At 45.1% G+C, this 20,027-nt stretch overlaps 1 protein-coding gene across 1 annotated transcript; it reads right to left on the reverse strand.

Annotated features, from left to right (window-relative positions):
- Window positions 1-1,982: 1,982 nt before the first annotated feature.
- cdc42ep3 (CDC42 effector protein (Rho GTPase binding) 3) lies at window positions 1,983-9,334 on the reverse strand. The gene is made up of 2 exons (XM_047603753.1): window positions 8,029-9,334; window positions 1,983-3,872 (listed from the first exon to the last, which is right to left on the reverse strand). The coding sequence occupies exon 2, from the start codon at window positions 3,641-3,643 to the stop codon at window positions 2,573-2,575; it is 1,071 nt and encodes a 356-aa protein (XP_047459709.1). The 5' UTR covers window positions 3,644-3,872; window positions 8,029-9,334; the 3' UTR covers window positions 1,983-2,572.
- Between the last annotated feature and the right edge of the window lie 10,693 nt (window positions 9,335-20,027).

The raw sequence follows: 20,027 nt of genomic DNA on the forward strand, positions 1-20,027 counted from the left end.
ACGCTCACTTCAGTAGGATGTTGTTTGTCGTCCCTCCGAACCACAGCATCAACGTCAAAGAGGCAGAATTTGCAATTAGTCTTTTTGTGTTTTTTCTCAAGACAGCGAGTGGTTTTGGAAATTACAAGGCAGCAGGTAGGGCAACACCCCTCCCTCGGCAAACGTCACCATTTTGGGAGTGGCTCCCATGTTCTCACCAGTTTGACTGAAGAACATGCGAAGCAAAGCAATGCTTGTGCAAGTTTTCCAAAATTAACATTATTTTATTCTGCAATTTCAACTCAAGGACGAGCTAAGCTCAGCTGTGACTTGCTACCAATAACAAGCGGAACATTGTTCTAGACCGTGGGTGCCTCACAATGTGCTGTCTGATGGTTCTGCTGCTGCTGCTGCACGGCATCTCTGTGGTGTTATCCTGGAATATCAGAGGCAACTTGGAGTCAAGGTTTCTTCAGGTCAAACTTCCACCATGGCCTCGTGGTAATGAGAAACAGTCCAGCAGGACTTTTTCTACCCTCCACGTCTGGTATTTTCTTGTCTGCCCTCTGGGCTCCCAGAGAACACTAAAACCAGAAACAAGACAAGGAATTCCAGCACGCTGATCCTGTTGTGCAATTCAAACACAGATGCAGTGGTTTGTTATCTGTTCTCTTGTTATCGTGACAAACCTCTACAACTTTTCAATTTTCAAAAGCTCTAGTTCATTGTGCAAAACCAAAGAAACTTTCTTTAGTCCGCATCCAGAACTCATAAGTCATGAACATATGTCTGGTATTTGTATTGGATTGCATAAAACACTGGTATTTCCTGGCATTTTGTGTCTTGGAGCTCATGCATCTCAATTGAAATACTTCTAATACATTACACAAAACGCCGCACCGCTGCGGTCTACTTGTAAACCAAAGGGAGTTTGTCAAAAATTAAGGCTGTCATCAAGTCAGCAGTGTACCATTGCAGGTGTAACAATACTCATTTTCTTTGACGACAAACGCTCTCATTATTCACGCTCAAAGGTTGTACGCTTCAGGCCAGTGTATACAAAACCTTTAGCACCGGCGCTGGGATTTTCCAGTGGCCGGGGTATCTGTCATTACATGGGTTTTCTTGCGTGGGGAAATGTTCATGTCTCCCGTAACATCTGGTTTCACAGCGGCTTCATATGTTGTTTACGGACATTCTGAGGCCTTTGAGGGATTCGGAGAGGTTCGCCACACCGGCTTGCTCGATGACAGAAGTGGAGTGGGATCCAGATAATTATTTGCATATAAAATTAACTCGCTAACACGGCCACAATCTAACAATCTGGATGATCTTGTTTTCTCTGAGGACGCATAGTTGTTGGGGGAATCCTGCCCTAGACCTCAATTGGATCTTGTTAGGACTTAACGCTTCTTGTATACACTGAAGGCCCCATAGGGACGGAGGATCAGGCTATGGAGGCCACTGCTTGGGGGTGATTGAGTTCAAGAGGCTGCATGTGTGGGTAATGACTGCTATTCTGCTCTTTCAGGCCGTTGCTTCAGCACTACTGGGTCAACATATCTTTATTGTAGCGAGACAGAGGGACAGGATTCATCTACCGCTCGGCACCGAACAAAGTTTGCCCACGGGTTGTGTTTTACAGCCTCGCCTCTCATTCTACATTCTGGCTGATGGATGGCGGGGCTCTACACGGAAGCCCTCCGTCCTCGCTTGAAACAGCTGATTTATGTCTGGTCCTGGACACTTGTGCTCTGTGGCTGGAATGCAAGGAATCTCAAAGACCCCCTCCTCTGCCTGTCACGTCCACACGCAAACAAATGGAGCAGGCGCCTGGCTGGGCACATGAAGGCCCACCGGTGCTCCCACTGAAGGGCAACGAGGCAGAATGTAAGGAATGCCAGAGGCGAGAAAATAAATCCATTCAGCACTTACTTCTGTCACTCTGTAGCTCTTTCTTCTCGTGTTTTAGACCGTAATTCACTACAGAAAAAAAAAAAGGCAGGATAGGAAAAAAAAAGAATTTATTTGTGTTACAGTTTTAAAAAAACACAAATATGCATAGTGTCCTGTTGTTTGAAATAGTTGTGGCAAACGGAAATATGTGACAAACACAATTGTGCTTTGTTAGACACGCTTAAAGTCACAAAAGGCTATAATGCTTATATGGATCTGAGATTCAAGGCTGTGTAAAAAAGAAAAAAAAAAAGAAGAAGGAAAAAGGAAAAAGAAAAGGACCTCAAAGTTGTGACGTTCAACATAAGCACACCAGTCTATTATGTAGCATTTTTACAGTCATTTAAAATCAAAGGCACGACGGCTGCGTTTTAGCTGTAACTCAAAAGCACATGCATCTTAGACATGCAGCTGGCCTGGCAAACTAAACAAAGAGGAAGAACCAACACTCCATAGAAGCTAAAATAGTTATATGTTTTGACAATAAAAACATAAGCAGCTTTGTTTATTGTAGCTGATTTTCCATCTCAATGATATATCCAGACACCATTTTGATTGCTCTACGAGTCTCTCCCTCCTCTCATGGCTATATTCTAATAATTCCCTTTCTCCTCCTGGTAGGGGGCCTCGGCACAGCTCAAGGCCTGCTCTTTGCTGCGGGCTTATCCATTATGTTGAGCACATCGTCCAGGATGGATGGGCCCAGATCGAGTTCGAGGGAGAGGAACGACCCTGTGATCTGGGCGAGGGAATCCTGCGACGTGCTCTTCTCTTTGGAGTACTCGAACTCGTAATCACAGATGCGGCCCTCTTCCACCCCGCTGTCCCTGTCCACCCACTCACCGCTGCACTTGGAGAACTCCGGCTTAAAGCTCTGGGTAATGTCATTGTTAAAGTGTCCGTAACCGTTGCAGTTGCTGTTGCCGTTGAGACTCCCGCTGCCGTTGCAGATCTTGCTCTGGAAGTCGCCTTTGCCGCCGAAGCTGTCGAAGCTGTCGGCGCTCGTGTCGCTGTTCAGGCTCCCGTTAGCCTTGAAGAGGCCATTGCTGTGGCCGTTGATGTAAAAGGACGCCGGCTTGTCGAATCTGCCTTCGCTCTTGTTTATTTTGTTAGCTTTGGCGACCGCCTTCGAGGTGGGCTTATCCAGCAGATCCAAGAGGACGTCAGGCTTTGACTGGATGCTCATGGAAGGGGACGAGGGCTCGCTGATGAAGACGTCCATTGAGCGCAACAGAGCGTCCATCTGCAGGATCTCTACCTCCTCGGCGCTGTCGGGTTTCATGGTGGCCAAAGGCCCCATGATGTCCTCCAAAGGCTCTGGTGGTATGGAGAACACTGCGGAGGAGACGAGCGGGAGGGTGAGGGCCTGGCAGCCGCCAATAGTCGGGAGGGAGATCGCATTCTTCAGTACTGGGGAAGGAGTCTCCGAAAAGGATGCGTCACCCGTGCTGTTCGCCCGCAGAAACTCACTCTGGACGCCGTACTGAGGGTGGACGTCTGCTTTTCCTGGCAGCAGCTCATAATTCCCCTGGAGGAAGGACATGTCTCCAAAGGCGTCTCTCTCCCCGCCCCTGCCGATGTGGATGGTGTGGCGGAAGTCCCCCAGCGGTGGACTGATCATGTCCGGGGACAAAATATCTCTCAGGCGACATTTTTTACCCTTCTTGCTGTTGGTGGGTTTCAGGTATATCGGTGCTTTCGCTGGCATGGCTGCTTCCTTCCGCGGAGGAGATCTCTCAGATGTTCAGGACGAGAAGAGTCGGAAATGCTCTGTAAGTTCTGGATGTTGCGGTTGCCCAGGGGAGAAGCTCGAGTTACATTCTCAGATACACGACGCTCGTGCAGGAGTCCAAAAATAATTGCGGCATCGATCAGGAAACGGCTTTCCAAGCAGGGCTGATGATGCTGAGCGATTTAAAGGTCAATCGGGCACCTTCCTGTAATCAGAGACAAATGCAGAATATATATCAGCATTTTTTTTTTTAAAGAAAACATGAACTCTGCAAAATCTGCAGTCACAGATTTTGTAAAGTTTCCCTAACTAGAACTGCTACTGATACGGCTCCAGTTGTTCCATCGTGAAAAAGAAATCTGGCTCCATACATAAGTTTAGGAAACAAACTCCTGCAAGAAAAAGAAATAAAACATCCTCATCATCATCATCATCCTGCCTCTGGCGAGCTCAGAGGCGAGAGCAGTCGAGGATGAGGCCTGGGTCTAAAGCTGCTCTATTTCCACACATGAACCTCCTTTGGCCTCCGCAGCTCTGTGGATGTGCTAATGTGGAACAGCTGGCCTGCAGATTGGGAGCGAAGAAGCAAAAGGGGGGACTTTAGACGGATCAGAGCGGGCCAGCGTGTTTTAGGAACGAGCTACTGCTCAGACACGCACAGAGATAGAGGGAGATGGGCCAGACGGGAGAAAGAAAGAGGGGAGGAAGGGGGTTTAAGGGGTTTAAGGGGGGATTGTGTGAGAGAAGATAGAGTGAGGGATTACCGAGCAAGTAGATCTTAAGAAAGAAGGTGGTGCAGATTGGGAATTGATTTGGATTTGATGGGTAGAGGTTGAGCTCCAACTTTAATAAACAGTGAAATACCAGCTAGGTTGCACAATGCATCAGGATGGGTAAACATTATAAAGGGGTTTGGGGTCTGATAAAAAGGTGCCTGATTGCACGCTGCCTTCTAAGAACTTTTCCATTACAAACCCAAGCCAGAATGTCTCAACACTTGCAGCCAGCTTGGTGCAGGATGAACTCAGTAAAAAAAAAAAAAAAAAGACGGGGAGAGGATCGGTTTGACCGCTTGAAATGGCACGGCAACCGAGGAGCAAGGGAAAAGCACTCCGTGGAGTATGGGAGTTGATAGTGTGTGTGTGTGTCTGTCTGTGTGTGTCGGGTGGGAGAGAGCACCAGTGAAAAGAGAGCTTGCCCTTTTATAGACATATTTACTTATGAGAGGTCTGTCAGCAGTGACCGTCTGACAGAGTGCACCGTTGCACAAAAGTGCCTGGGCGGTCAAGTCCACCCCAGAAAAAAAAAAAAAAAGAAAAAAAAAAAAGAGTCACTGAAAAAACATCCACATTCCTGCTACAGCAGACCCATACAGACACACTGCATCAGCCTTATCAGAGGCACTTTAAGTAGGCTATGTTTATTCAGCAGTCACATTAGTGCGGAGCCAGAGGCAGACACTTGCTGTGTGTTTGAGTCCAAAACAGCCGACTGGAAAGCATCCATTTCCAGTGTGGTTTCTTGTGTCTCTAACCGGTCGGATGATCTGCTGCGGCATTAACATCTGCCTTGTGAAAATCCCTAAAAGACTGTGGAGTTGAAATCTTCGAACTTTATTAGACGCCTGTACGACCCAATTAAACATGCGAACGCTACGGGGGCTATATATAACTATGACAAATACGGAAGGATGCAGAACATGTGTGAGAGTGTGCTGAATGGCAGCGCCGCTCTCCAAAGGCCCTCGTCTGTTCGAGTGCTGGTGCGAGGAGCGGTGGGTGTTTGTGCGAGGTGCCTGAGATAGCAGCTCTGAATGCACACCATGTGTGCGAAGGAGAGCACGTTTGTTTGCTAATAGTGAGGGAGAGAAAGGGAAGGGAGGGGGAGGGCAGAGATGCGTGCTGCAGTGTTTGATGCAGGGGAAGGGGGCACAGCAAAAATCCATCACTCGCTACGCCCAAGCTCCCATTGTGTTTTCTTACATTTCTTCCCATGCCTCATTTTTTTTTTTTTCCTTTTCTTTTCTAAGCATCTCTCCCTTTCCCCGGCACTCCTCAGTCCTGTCTGGCCTTGACAGCTGATGCTTACTGCAGTGGGAATTTGTTCTTGGATGGGAAGCGAAACAAATGCGCCGCCGAGCCAAGAGCTGCTTCCTGTGGGCTCGGAGCGTGCAGCGTATCCATAACTGTATTAACTCGTATTCGCTGCTGCTGCGCCGCCGGCTGGAACACCTCCCCTCAAACATGCTATCGATCATCGGTCATCCGCCCTGATGAAATTATAACGACCGCCTGGTCCGCGCTGACCTGCTACTCTCCAGCGGCGTGCACAGACACACAGCGCATGCATTGCAATAGATGCTAACGCTTCCTGGAATCAATAGTATGGACAGAAAGTTTCTGGCCGCGGAGCGCTCCAGCTCTTGAGCCGTCTCCCACACGCGGACATCTGCTGTGCATCCCACACCAAGGTCAACATTTGTGACTCACGAGGAGTCAGCTGGTACGGCGAAAGCCTGAAGAACTGACCTTGATGTCAGCCGTCCTGCTGGTGGCTCAGTTTGGCTTATACGGCAAACATGAATGGAATTCCAGAGGCTGTGAGGGAAGTATGGGAAAAACATCGTCATGTCTGACTTTTAACTCTCAGCCACCTTGTGCTTGTGGAATATTAAGTAAATTGGTATTGATTTTTGCTGACAATCTCAAGAGTCACGGCAACATTAGTTAAGCATTTGCTGGCCCAGGAGTTAATTATTCAATTATCAAAGCCCAGGAAATCCCTGGATAGACCCTTACAGCCTGCTGACCCAGTGAATCCATTCCTGTCTTCGCAGGCTGTTATTGAACAGGTGCTCTCTTGTGCATCTCATAGCAAAAGCCAGACTCGCACCCTCCTTTTGGAACGGCTCCAAAAAGAGGCGGCGTGGCACGTGTTGAGCACTCGAGGCCCGCCGGCGCCACCGCTGCAGAATGCAGCCCTGGGTTTCATTTACACCTCTGGGGAAGTGGCAGATCTGATGGCACCATGCTTTTTTTTTTTTTTCTTTTTTTTAAACCCGCTTGCCCGAGCATCCATCCATCCGGTCATGGTGGGAGCTGCAGGATAAAAGCCACTGTGTCATTGGGTCAGCACCCGCTATCTGCCCGGGCATGAAGATGTCTGGAGCCGCTCCAGCCACTTTCAGCCTCATCAGCTCATGCCTGGTGAGTCAGAGCAAACAAGTGGGCAGCGGAGGGAGCGAGGTGATGAAAAGTTTGCGGGCAGATAATAACGAGCCTGGTATCTGGCAATTAAACTAATGGCTCGTGATTTGTCTCGGTATTTTCTGGACGCCTGAAAGTCACGTGCGCGGTAACTGGGTCAGTATATCCAAGGAGGTAGCGTAGCCTAAACAAATGCTTGACGCTAGAGCCTCCCCGCTCTGAAGACACGGGGAGCAGCTGTTTAAAAAATGACCTGCACATGACTTCCCCTTCTTTTAAAATAGAAAGCATGCATCCCCTGAAATATTCCTCCCGTGATGGGATTACTGACATTCCACATCAGTGCTGTTGAAAAATAGCACAGCACCCTGCACTCTGCACTAGTAGCTGCGGCGACTGTAACATCATCAGGATGCAGGGGTCCCAATTCCTCCTACTGTCTTTACAGAGAAACTTTATGGGAGTCTCCACGTACTCCTCTGACACCTAACTAACCGTGGCTTTGACTGCAGTCCAGCCTTCAAATAGCAGAAAGACCCTCTCTTTGGGGCTGTTATAAAAAGCAAATGCCCACACCGCAGTGGGTAATGGCAGCGTTACAGAACAGACTGGGCTGTTTGCTACATAAAAAAAAAAAAAAAAATGAATTACAGGCAGAGGCTTTATTTTCGAGGGGCCTTAGCGGCGCTGGGACTAGGGCGAATAGCAGGGTGGAGTATTTGTTCTGTCTCTTTCTTGCTCCCCTTGTGCCACCCGCAAGCATGGCCAGCACTTGCCAGAGTTATCCTTGGCAGTGATGAGCAGGAAACCGAATCAAAGCGCATGAAACATGAGAGAATGTCAGTGCGTACTGGAACCATAAAAAAACCATAGACAAAAAAAAAAAAATCCTAAAAATCCGCTTCCCTCCAGAGATAAAGACTGAGCCAGCTCTGCATTTGAGGAGAACGCGCACTGAAGGCTGCAGCCGGACTAAAAATGTCTCCCTTTTGACAGTGGTGAGGAGATCACGTCGCTCTTAACAGTTGTGTTACATGTATGAGACCCAGGGAGACATTTCCCGCACGGGTTAAACTTGTTACTAAACACGGACTGTGACGAAAAGTCCCTGAACATCTTTATCCCGGGGTAAAACAAAACTCTGCTCTCACTCACCTCAGACGTTCAGATGGTGAGCCGGATCTTGATCCTTCCCAGGTATCGCCGTGCTCTCCTGAATGCTGCAGCCTCCAGGTTGGTGTGTGTGTCTGAATGCGTGTGTGTCTGTGTGTGTGCGTGAGTTCAGAGGCTGCTGTGTTGCTCCTGTGGCTTGTTGACACTGCCCTGCCTCTTGTCTCTGCCTCGGGGCTGCACTTCTGTCGACTGGGACGTCTGCCGGACAGCTGTTTTGGAATTGCTCTCCGGCTCCTATTCCCCTCTGAAGCGAGTCTCCTCCTACACCTCCCCTCACACCCCCCTCCTTCCTCTCTCTCTCTCTCTCTCTCTCCTAGCTTCTTCTTTCTCTCCGTCGTCTCTCTCTCTGTCTCTAGCAGCAGCAGCACCTGTGCATGTCTGTTCTCCCTCTGTGATTTTTTTTATATTTTTTTTTTTTTATTTTAAAGCAGCTCTGCGGTGTCTGAGGATCATCCTCGCTTCCTGCGCCTCGGTGGAGCTGCGGTGTCGAGTGATCACAAGCTCTGGTCTCACAGCCCCCCCCACCCCCTAAAAAAAAAAATTAGCACTGCGCGGAGAAAGGCAGATTCCTCGCGGGATGTCTGGCTGTCTCACTTCTCTAAAATAGTCCTTCTTGACATGTACAGTTGGTGTGTCCTTCCCTCCCCCCACTTCCCCGCTTTTTCTGCCTCACCCTGTCTGACTATCCACATCTGATAAGACCTATTCTGTAAATGCAGCCGGCAGACACCAGACCGGACTCACTCGGGCTGCCTCCGTTCTTATCTGTCCATCACACGTGCACACCCATCATTTTCCCAAACTCTGCCCCTGCAAACACACATCTTTTGTCGTGCACCTTTTAGCGGCCGCCATGCACGACATGAATCGGACAGAAGAGGCCGTTTTTCAGAGGCAACGATAGCGAAATGGACTAATCACCGCAGAATACTGCAGCGCTGCAGCATGAGCAGAGGACGCTTGCTGCAAAACAGACGACCTCTGTTCCTCTAGAATTATTTTAAATTCACAGACATGAGGTGTGGCTTTGGGAAAAGGTTCTAACCTGATATGCCCTTAATGTCAAGGACATGGTGCACGTGCTTCCCTCTTCTTCTTCTTCTTCTTCTTCTTTTTTTTTTGGTTCTATTCTTGCACTGGGAAAAAAAATCACATCACCTTGGAAACTGGCGCAGCTCAGAGGTGATGTCGCAGTATTTCATTCGACAAAAGGAGAGGTGTGTGTCTCGGTTTGTACAGTGTGTCTGAAGCAGGAGGGGGGGAGTGAAGGAAGGCGTATATCGGGGGGGGGTGAATGCGTGTCCTCACGAGCTGTGCAGTCCAGCCTCGTCCGACACATGAAGCAGCACAGCCTACTGTAAACAGCACAGTTTCCCACTGCAACACGTCCTAGTAAATCTGGCCTCCGTAGCTCGCTGTCTTTAATCTGTTTTCTTCCTGCTGCCACATTTCGAGATGAGGGACGCGCCGCTGTAATGACTGGCCTTTCATAACGCTCTGCAGAGTCTTACGTCGAAGTCAGTGCAGGGTTGCGCCTGTTTGTGAGCAGCTTACAGTTGCAACGACACCCTCTATTTAACTCGCACAGGCGTTATTTAGCACCAGTTAAACAGCGGTTGTGAATGGAGCCCTTTTAAGCGTTGGTGTCGTCGCGTAGCCCCCGGGGGTGATGTCATCGCGGCGTCCATGTGGCCGGCACATGATCTGTAAGTGGAACACACAAGCCCGTCTTTTCATTTAGGAAGCCCATTAAACCTTGGAAACTCCAGATTCCTGCTACGGCTCAAATAGGAAATAAGTAATTCCTCCTGAAGGATAAATCACCCAGTAGTAGATAGATGGGAAAAGAGAAAGTCTGTCTTTTGGCACCGCGTCTGAAAAGTCCCAAATAACTAATAGGCCCTTATCTTAACGGACGGTTTGGCTTGTCGCAGCGGGATAAACACTGGCTTCAGTGTTTTTGAGGTGACACTCCCTGTAAATCAGGTCGGTGTAACAGTGAGCCAGTGTGTAGAAACACCCTGACTCAGAAAGTTAAATTGAGGGAATAAATGATTTTTTTTTTTTTTTGAAAAAGGGAAAAACATAGAATAGTACGATTCAAGACCAACAAACCATGGAATTCTTCAGGGCAATAAGACCTATTAAAAGATTACTGTAATAAAATACATGAAATAATTCCATTCATCGCTCAGCGTGTAGTACGTGAAGGTACGCCGATCAGCCATAACATTATGACCTAATATAGTGTAGGTCTCCCTTTGCACCCAAAACAGTTGTGACTGATCAGAGAATGGACATGGGCCTTCTGAGGGTGTCCTGTGGTGTCTGGCAACACAGTGTTGTCAGTGGGGGACTATGGGTTGAGGGGAGGGTCTCTAGTGTGCTACTCTCCACACGAATGTCAGGTTCAAAAGTTTCCCAGCACAACACCGAATCGTCGCACGATGGCCCTGTCAGTGGTTATAATGTTGTGGCTGATAGATGTATCCTGATAACTGTGTTCCTTTTATGCCAAATAAATTCCCCTAAATCCTAGACCAATGAATGCTAGAACACTAACGTGAAGAAAAACAACAATTCATAGTTGCTGGTGATCACACAATGATAAAAGCACAATAATGTAAAGGACTCCTGAACTGATGGAGAGATTAAGTAGGGACCCCCTACCTTCTATATGTGTTCTATAGCTCAGTGCTATTTATAAATAGACATTATTATTTTCATTTTGCATTCAGTATTAAGCTATTCAACTAATGGACAGGTTCAAATATATATATATATATATATATATATATATATATATATTAGGGTGTTGGTAATGTCTTCTGCCTCCATTTATCCCTTTACTAAAATATGTTGCATTCATGTTCATGTGTGTTTAAAGAAACTTAAATTATGGTTTAAAATTTAAAAATATATATAAAAAAATGTCTAATCAACCAAAGATTTTGGGACCCCCCTGCAGTACCTCCGCATACCCCCTGTTAAAGACCTGTGCCTTGAATCCATTCATTCATTCTCCATTTACGAGAAATATGTGTTGCCAGATTGAGAATATTTTCACTGTGGCAGACCTAGAGGATTATTGTAGCTCAACCCTTTTAAATATGCGACACATTTACAAAATAAGACACATATACACATTATACCTTTCTTTGCTGCACTGTTCTGATTTGGACAAAGTTTGAGCGTACACTAAACGTCAACCTCATTAAGCTTTGATGCGAGCTTTGACTTGCAGCCACTGCTGAGCATATACTGCATTCCAAATAAAGTAAATTAGGCGTTTTTTCTGGGTTTTTTTAAACTTTTTCCTTTGATGTGACCAAACTAAAACCATTTCCTGAATGAAATATCATCCTTCAGAATATCCATATTCCCAGGTTTCTCACAAAAACGCTAATTCCACTCTTGTAAATCAGTAAATTTGGAGAAATGTCATTCCATTTGGTGGTCTAATTGGAATCAGGAGACATTATACGGCTTACAAATAGTCAGGAACTAATTTTAAATTGTTGCAGATTGCTGTTTCACAATCGTTTCTCTCCCACAGACTCCTCCCAAGAATCTGCTGAGGAGCAGAGCAGCATGCATAGATAGAGCTACAGTGTGCCATAGTGTCCCTCTATATACATTATATATTGCTCTTTGACTTTATATGCTCCTCTTTGCCCTCCTAATTGCTCCTCTGGGATAAATGAAATTTTTTGTGATTCATATATTCTCAGTAATAGTTCGGGTCTTTCTTCATACACGCACCACTTGCCAGGAATATGCTTGTCATCTTATTTTTGTTTTTTTCCATCATCATGGTTTATGTTTTGGTTTGTGTTACGGGAGGAATTAGACCTTTTATTATTATTATTTTTTTTAAAGATTCCAGTTCAAAACTAATTTGCGTAGGTCTGCCGTGGCCTGTGTCTCTGTCCCTTCAACAAGAAAGGCTCTCTGTGAGTAAGGTTTCCTCTCCAGTGTTTAGACGTCCTGTCTGAACTGTTCCACTGATGTCACTTTTCTCCAAATGACACGCCATGCACTGATCCCAGGTCAGGTAAACAAGCCTTTGCTTGTCCACCGAAGTAAATCAACCGAGCAAAAACAGGATTTCTGAGGGACACAAGCAGCTTTTTAAACATTTTACTTCTCTTTGCTGCTGCTCATTGGCCTCGGAGCGGTTTCTCTCTCTCGTGTCTCGCAGATTTCGTTTCCTAACACTTCACTCAGCTGACACATGCAACCAGCTTCACCCTTCCTCCTCCGGCTAGAAACGACACACGTGTTCACACCCATTATGGAGTAAGCTACATCATTATCACATGCCGTCTGGGGGAGGCCCGGGTGGCTGAGAGGAGCCGTAAGAAACACCGCTGGAACTCTGAGCACTTGCCTTTGGAAGTGGTTGCTGCTTCTGCTGTTTTGTTTAAGCGCAATTATCCGAAAAGTGGTGATAGTGTTACAGAACATTGCTCTGCTTTTACGCACTTTAATCCATCATATGACCAAAGTAGAAAAATGGGGAAGATATGGAAAGATACACAAATCACGGATAACATTAAAACCACTGACGGGAGAAGTAAACAACATTGACCATCTTGTGATAATACAATGTTCTGCTTGGAAACTTTCAGACCTGGCATTCGTTCATTTGGATGTTACTCAGCATCCACCTAGACCAGACCAGGCTCCCTCCCCCCACATAGCAATGACACTCCCCTGCAGGATGCAGCCTGGGAGAGACACAAAAATGGTTTAGGAACAACTAAAAAAAAAAAAAAAAACAAGGTGTTGACCTGGCCTACAAATTCACTGGATCCCAAACTGATCAAGTATCTGTGGGTAACAACACTGTGCCCCTAGACCCCACAGGACACTAAGCCCACAACTGTTTTGGAGGCACAAAGGAGACCTACACAATATTCGGAAGGTGGTCATAATGTTTTGCCTGATTGGTGTAAACTGTGGCCACAATAGCAACTGCAGCCCACAAGAGCTAGAAACTAAAATAAATCCAAGAAGCTAAAACAACATGTTTTTCTATGACTCTCTGAAGGTAAAATGAACAAAATGCACCGTTAAACAACTGGAGGCTTTGAACGCAACATGTCCACTTTCCTCATCTACAACTGTTCCGTTTACATTGTTGTTACTGCGCTTAAGGATCCCCGCGCACTTTTCTTTTCCTTTCACCCCGACAGCGAGCGTTTCACAATGTTCCCGGCCCTCCAGGCAGCACTCAGGGAGGGACCCGTCGCTGAGGGCATTGGCCAACGTTCTGAGTGCAGGGAGATGTGCATCCGAGCAGAGGAGAGGAGGGGATTGTGGGCAGCCTAAACACTGTCTTGCTCTGTGGCCGCATCCCAAAATGTGTTTCTGCGTGCGCGTGGGCGACGCACCATCCTGAATTACGGCGGGACCACACGCACCAGAGGTAGCACCTTGGCTTTTTGTGACTATTTTAGCAACAGAACAAACACGGTGAAAGGTGGAGTACGAGAGCGAGAGCAGCCAGAGGCCGAGGTTTGGAATCTGGACATTTGAGGTTAAAAAACAAATTCCTTGCAATGATTCAAGGACGATAAGAAAAAAAAAAAACTGAATATTATGTGAAACTGGAAAAATACTTAATGCAGATTTATAGTAAGAGAGATCTCCAGCCGAGATCAGGAATATATTTTTATCTGGAATGTAGCAGTTGTGTTGATTGCAGTTTAAAAATAAAACAGAAGGAGATTTTGGAGTTTATAAAAATCAACATTTCTTCTATTAGCAAGGGTGAGATTAGTTACCTAAGGCCAAAGAGCTGCCATATGAACAGAGGTAGCCCAAACAAAAGAGGAATCCAGTGGGAGGTGATGGAGAATAATCCAAAAACAAATAAATAAATAATAAAATGTCAAAGTTCCCAGCGTTATCTTGCTCCTTAGAGCTGATATATGGTGATAATATATGACCAGTCTCGACTGGACATGTGGGTTTTCATTGGATTGAATTTTATTTTGAATGTAGGTTGGAGAACAAAAGTTTAGACTGGTGGACGTGCTTTACCTCTTCTTGAGACTGCATGTACGCTGCTTGTGCCCCACAGCTATGAATGTCTTTGTAATAGCACCACGTGAGTAGTTGTGGTGGTTGGCTGCTGCAGTTTGTTGCTGGATGTCTCCAATGTTTTGATTGTTTTTTGATATATAACCAACCTGGGTGGTTAAAGTATTAAAGAAAATATGTGTCAGTCTGTCAGTTTTGTAACAGCTGGAAACCATCAGATGTGACTGGCAACATTGCAACAGGGACAAACACACAAGAGTCAAAGGAAATTTGATTAACTCATTAAATAATTAATTGGAAAACAAGTCACAGGCGGAAGTAAGGAGGGGAGGAGCAAAGAGACCAAACAGGTGAGAGAAATCACGACGGAGGGGAAAAGACGGAGGGAAAAGTAACTATAATGCAAAGAGATAACCAAAAGTAAAAAAGGAAATACAAGGAACCAGAACTGGATAAGAAAAAGTATTAAAGTCAACATTCAGCGATGAACTAAAAGGTTACAAACTCAGCTTTTTTAGCATCTTTCAGCTCCTTGTTTTGGTTCTACAGCCCACAGCTCTAATACTGTTGTTTTCCTTGATGCTATTTTCAGCAAATGAACAGAACAGAACAACAGCAAAGGTAGTGACACATTTCCCCTCAGGAGTCAGTTAATGGAAAGTAACACAGGGTTAAACAGGAGTGAACATTCGACTGAAACCCAACTTTTTTGCTCCTTCACTTTGAATTTTAACAAGCTAACAACTTAAAGCGTTATTTTTTTTAGCTTGTTTGACAGCCCTGCACATCGAATGTCAGCTGCCTCAGTAGACCAGGATGCAATGCGACCGCAATCATGCTAAATATGGGGTAAAGGGCATAACTGTTTCATTTTCCTAATGGGAAAACCTGCCAGCGCTCACTCACTAAAAGCGAGTTTGTCCTAATATCACTGTCATGTATCCTCTGACATGACGTCCATGTAGAAACCGCAGCTGATCGCGGCAGATTGTGGTTTTCTCTCTCTCTGGGCGATGGAATCAGGGAAAAAAGGTCTCGGGGTAAACGCACAAGCAATTGTAACTTCATTTAACACTTCATCACAAAATCACTCCTGGAATGCATCACATTTCCTCCACGCTGATGATAGTCAGTATCTCGGGGTGCTTTTTTTTTTTTTTTTTTTCTTCTCTTAACCTTGTAGAGGCAAATTCTCTCTTCTACAATTAAGACTAGCTGACCACATCCACGCCGGTGCGTCGATGTCTGGCTCACATCCCCGGGAAAGAGAGCAAGTGATACATCACATGGTGAGAAGGGAGTCCTCTCGGAGGAATTCCAGTAGCCGTGCCACAGGCCAACCTCTCGCAATCAGTTTGTGGTTGTCCATTTCCACCAGCCCGACATCCTGCTCCATCCACTACCAAAGCTCTATTATGTCTCACTGTATGAGAACTGGCCGGCTGCCCTCGCCCATATCATAGAGCAGGATACCAGCTCGAGTCAAGCAGAGGCCAGCGTTGTGCTCACATGATTAGGTGGGAGGAGGACGTCAGCAGCAGCAGCAGCAGCATCACTCACTGGAGCAACATCTGATGTTGTGCTGGTCGAGATCTTCTTGGAGATAAGTTGGGGGACATAGTGTACTCCACATACAGCAGATATTTGATTTACTCTTTGGCCCCCTGGCAGAGTCTGTTCCTCATTAAAGATGTGTCTCAGGCTCTGGGAACATGCTCCACCATGTTGGAATGTGCAGTATGTACACAGCGGTGGTTATGTAATTTTCATGTGAGCAGATAATGTGAGTAAACTGATGTTTGGATGCAATTACGGAGCAACAACGCAGACAGTAAAGTTTTCATTGGTGTATCTTACAGGCCACGAGGGGACCAGAAAAAAATATATATTTCGTGTTTCTCGTGAGATACAGAGTGAAATACCAGCTGAATATGTGCTTCCTTCTATTTCTGAACCTCAGGTTGGTCATTACACAACAGCTCTGAGAGGGAATTGCCTCAACTGAAGCCCATCATTGTTGCATTTCCTCTAATCTGATCAAATGATTACTTCCTGTTTATCTTCGTACCTACTTGGACGTCCACCGGGAGTCCGTGTGTCGCACCAATTTGGTTTAATCCCATCTGTTGCGTAAGTAAACAACATTCCGAGGTTGAAGCAACATAGGTTTCTTTTTCGTAGCTGACGCAGTACATTTTCTTGTGTCCATTAAAAGACACACACACACACACACACACACACTTTATTGTTCCTGGAAGCAGTGGCAGGAGACATGAATCACTGACACAAGATTATGCTTTTGATTTAATTTAGGGGAACTGACAATGCCAATAACAATAATGACTATTTATGATATCCGGGTGTGTTATGCAGCTCTGTACATCGTCAGAGCAAGTGTGTGTTGGCTACTTTTCATCAGCTTTAGATTTTTTTTTATCTTTTCCTACAATAGCAAAAGCAACGTGTCCCACAACATCTGGTGAGATTATCTCCAAAAGCTCCGTTCATTAGAGGCGTCGGAGTTTTCCAGCTGCTGACTTAGAAACACTTTGATTAAGTTGATTGCGTTCATACTTCTTCTAAAACTGCTTAATTGTCTTATTTGTAATAAGAAACGCATTCTTGGGGATTTCTGTGGCATTGCTGCTCATTGTAGTGGCAGCTCTACGGATGGCACGCATCCCACAGTAATGCATGCGATTGGTTCCAAAACAGCGCTGAGCACGGAAAGGCAGAAAGGCACGGAAAGGTTTGAACCGAGGCTTTTTAAAGATACGTGGGCGGCATCTGCGAGGCTTATTATGTCAACAGGTTTAATTTCATTCTTAAATGGTGAATCCAACTCAGCATTTTTCAAAATGGAACCAATTAATCTTTCTTTTGTTGCTATTTTTGACCTATCGCAAGAGTGATCATGTCGACACACAAAAAGTTAAAGCCGGTGTAATTTTCCCCAGTGTCTTCCAAAGTTAGCACAGTTGTTTCTGGAGCCAATGGTCTCAAACATCAATATGCTATGGAGCGCTATATACATGTCATACATAGCAACATCATTCAGTGCTAAATGTGACAGGTCCATAACAAAAAAAAACGACAACCAGACACTGTGGAAGTGGTAGCCAACAGGACTGTCACAGAGCAGAACTGATTTTAACCATATTCCTGCTCTTAATTCTTCCTGTTTTCACTCTTAAGGCTCATTTAAGGTACTGAGGGACATAGACGCCGTGACCTGTGGACGTAGAATAAGCTGGTGTGACCCATTTATATTTGTTAGCTCATCACCTAGGTGCTAGTTGGTGCTGTGTCTTTTTTGCCAGTCAGATTAATTTTTCTTTCTACTTTCTACATTTTGTCTCTGAACCTCTCTCAGGTAACCTATGCTCAATGTGTTCAGTCATTATTGATCCAAGACAATCAATTTGAAAATTGCGGAGATGGAGACGCAGTAGGAATACTGAAGCAGAAACACGCTACTACCAAGCAGACCAATCACAGCTTTGGTGGTCTGCATCGCCGCTAAAAGTGCTAACCTCTCTTCCGCTTTTTCCTGTTGACCAATTATAAAACGCGACATCAACATCCCCTACAATGTGACGTCATCTGGAGGCGCCTAATGCTCAGATCTGGTACCTAAAGCGCCATCAAATTGACGGAAAAGTCTAAACCGCCTATTAGTTTCATTAGTTTGTCTAACAGGAAGTACATTAGCAGCAGTAACAATAGAGCCTTAAGCTTCTTTCTTGACATGTCAAATGTGACGTGAAAGGAAAACAGATATACAGCTAAAAGACAATAAAGTGTAACAATGGGAACGTGCTGAGTCACATTAATCATTGTCACCTCTGTATCACCCCATAATGAAACCTAAATGTCTTATTATCACACTCACATTCTAAATATAATATATAGTTTTACTACACTGGTCTAAAAAGCTGACTTTAAATTGTAGTAGTGACTTTAATCATTTACAGTATATATAATAAATCAAGAGCACAGGAAACGGCCACGTGTCTTAAGGCTTTTGGTTGATGGTTTGTACTTTTAAATTCAGAAGACAAGTAGTAATGAGCATGCTTTATTTCTGAAATGTTTACCTCTGCCTGGATCAAAGTTACATAATGCTACTACCACCTGCATTGACGGTTAGGTGAAGCTGACAGTGTAATTTCAGAGCTGAGAGCGGTATTTTCATGGTGGCCTGTCCAAACCTGTCAACAGAAAGGAACAACACTCCAGGTATTTTAACTTGACACCCCCTTTCAACTACTCTCCATCTAAATAAATGAACTCCTCTGACCCTGACATTCCTCTCCACCTCTGCTCAACTCCACAAAGTGACCCTTCATTTGATGCAACAATACATGCCACACACAGCATCATACAGTGCATTTCTCGGCTCAAACATAGAGATTAGCTGAGAGCGGATTGTGCTCAGGCCTGTAATGATGGCTTGGTCCTCAGATACTCCAGCGTGCATCACAGGCAAGGGGAGAGCTGCTGCGGGGGTTGCATAAATGCCAGGGATACCTCGGCCTTTATTGTATTCAGAGCTGAGCTGTGAAACTGAGCGTGTGCCAGCAGCCACGGCCGAGGCGGGAGAGGCCACGAAAGAGCTGATCAGGTGAGAGGGAGGGCATTTGATAGCATTCGATAGCTTGGACATAAACTATGTGGAATCGACACAGAGACCTTCAAAGAGGAGGTTGATTGGAGGCCGTGCTGATAATAAATGGTAACAAATAAGTAGTTTCAGAGCCATTTTACCGAGGTTATGATCTAATGTTGCCTGTAAGCGTAGCCTGGATTAAAGGTTTAGTTAATGAAAGTCCTGGAAAGCTCAGAGTCCTCGAAGCCAATGGAATACTCTAGTACAAATAAACTCTTTATGTTGCTGCAATTTAATGAATGGGTTCGTATTTGTGGTTCTCATCAATTATTACTGAAGTGAAAGTGCAGTTTTTCCCCCCCTAACAACAAATGATACTAAACTCTCCTTTTTTTGGCTTCACAATCAATTTCTTTCATGGATAACAATGCGCTTGTTTTCACATTATTTTGGGGGGCAATTATTTGCAAAACTAATTCCCATTAGCCTCTTCTGTTCTTTTGCGTTGGTGCCATTTGGAAGGTACTGTCATGCTAATGCACAAAACTCAAGTCATGAAAACACCAGTGCTGCTACCAAGCTACCAAACGGATTAGCAAGCTAATGAACCGGTAACACAGGAAATGCAAAAGCCAGAATGGAAGGGCTCCTAAATGTGATTTTCCTCCAACTAAATTTTTAAATTACAAGAAAAGCACCAAGAGACAATATTTTGCCCAAAGTATCTGAAAATATGTAATATGCTACAACTTGTGAACTCTGAATACCACAAGAGGGAGCTGTTCACGACACAAATCTTTCAAAATATGCGAGTTAGCATTGTTCCCAATTCCCAATAATTTTAATAAAACTTGATTTCAACTTCTTTGGCTAGAAGTTGCCCTTCTTCTTCAATCAGTCTTTTTTTTAGTACTTTTTCCACCTTTGAGCTGCCCTCAGGTTAAAACTGTGCTAAATCACTGTAACCCATAATGGTAGCATGCAGCACTTTTGGCATGAACTACTTAAACATCACTTAAATTGAAAGGTAGCGGGGGAGTAAAATGCTTTTGGACCAGGACAGAGCTATTGAGGTTGGATTTAAATGATAGATTGTGTTTGGCTCCAATAGTGTAGGCTTATCTGGGAGGCCTCTGCAATATGCAGCACTTAATTGCGTATTAATTTAGGAAGAAATGAATGATGCAGTCAATACAAAGGCTTCCAAGGAAGAGAATGGAAATCTTTGTACTATATGCAGACATATAACACAATCTGGGATGTGTTTCAAAGTGCGCTGATAAAATCCATTCATCATTCTTAACTACAGAATAATGGATGACAA

Source organism: Mugil cephalus, chromosome 13, assembly GCF_022458985.1.
Source record: "Mugil cephalus isolate CIBA_MC_2020 chromosome 13, CIBA_Mcephalus_1.1, whole genome shotgun sequence".
Classification (NCBI taxonomy): domain Eukaryota; kingdom Metazoa; phylum Chordata; class Actinopteri; order Mugiliformes; family Mugilidae; genus Mugil; species Mugil cephalus.

Excerpts from the sequence above, each read along its gene's own strand:
- cdc42ep3 (XM_047603753.1), bottom strand. The coding sequence starts at position 3,643 with ATGCCAGCGAAAGCACCGATATACCTGAAACCCACCAACAGCAAGAAG.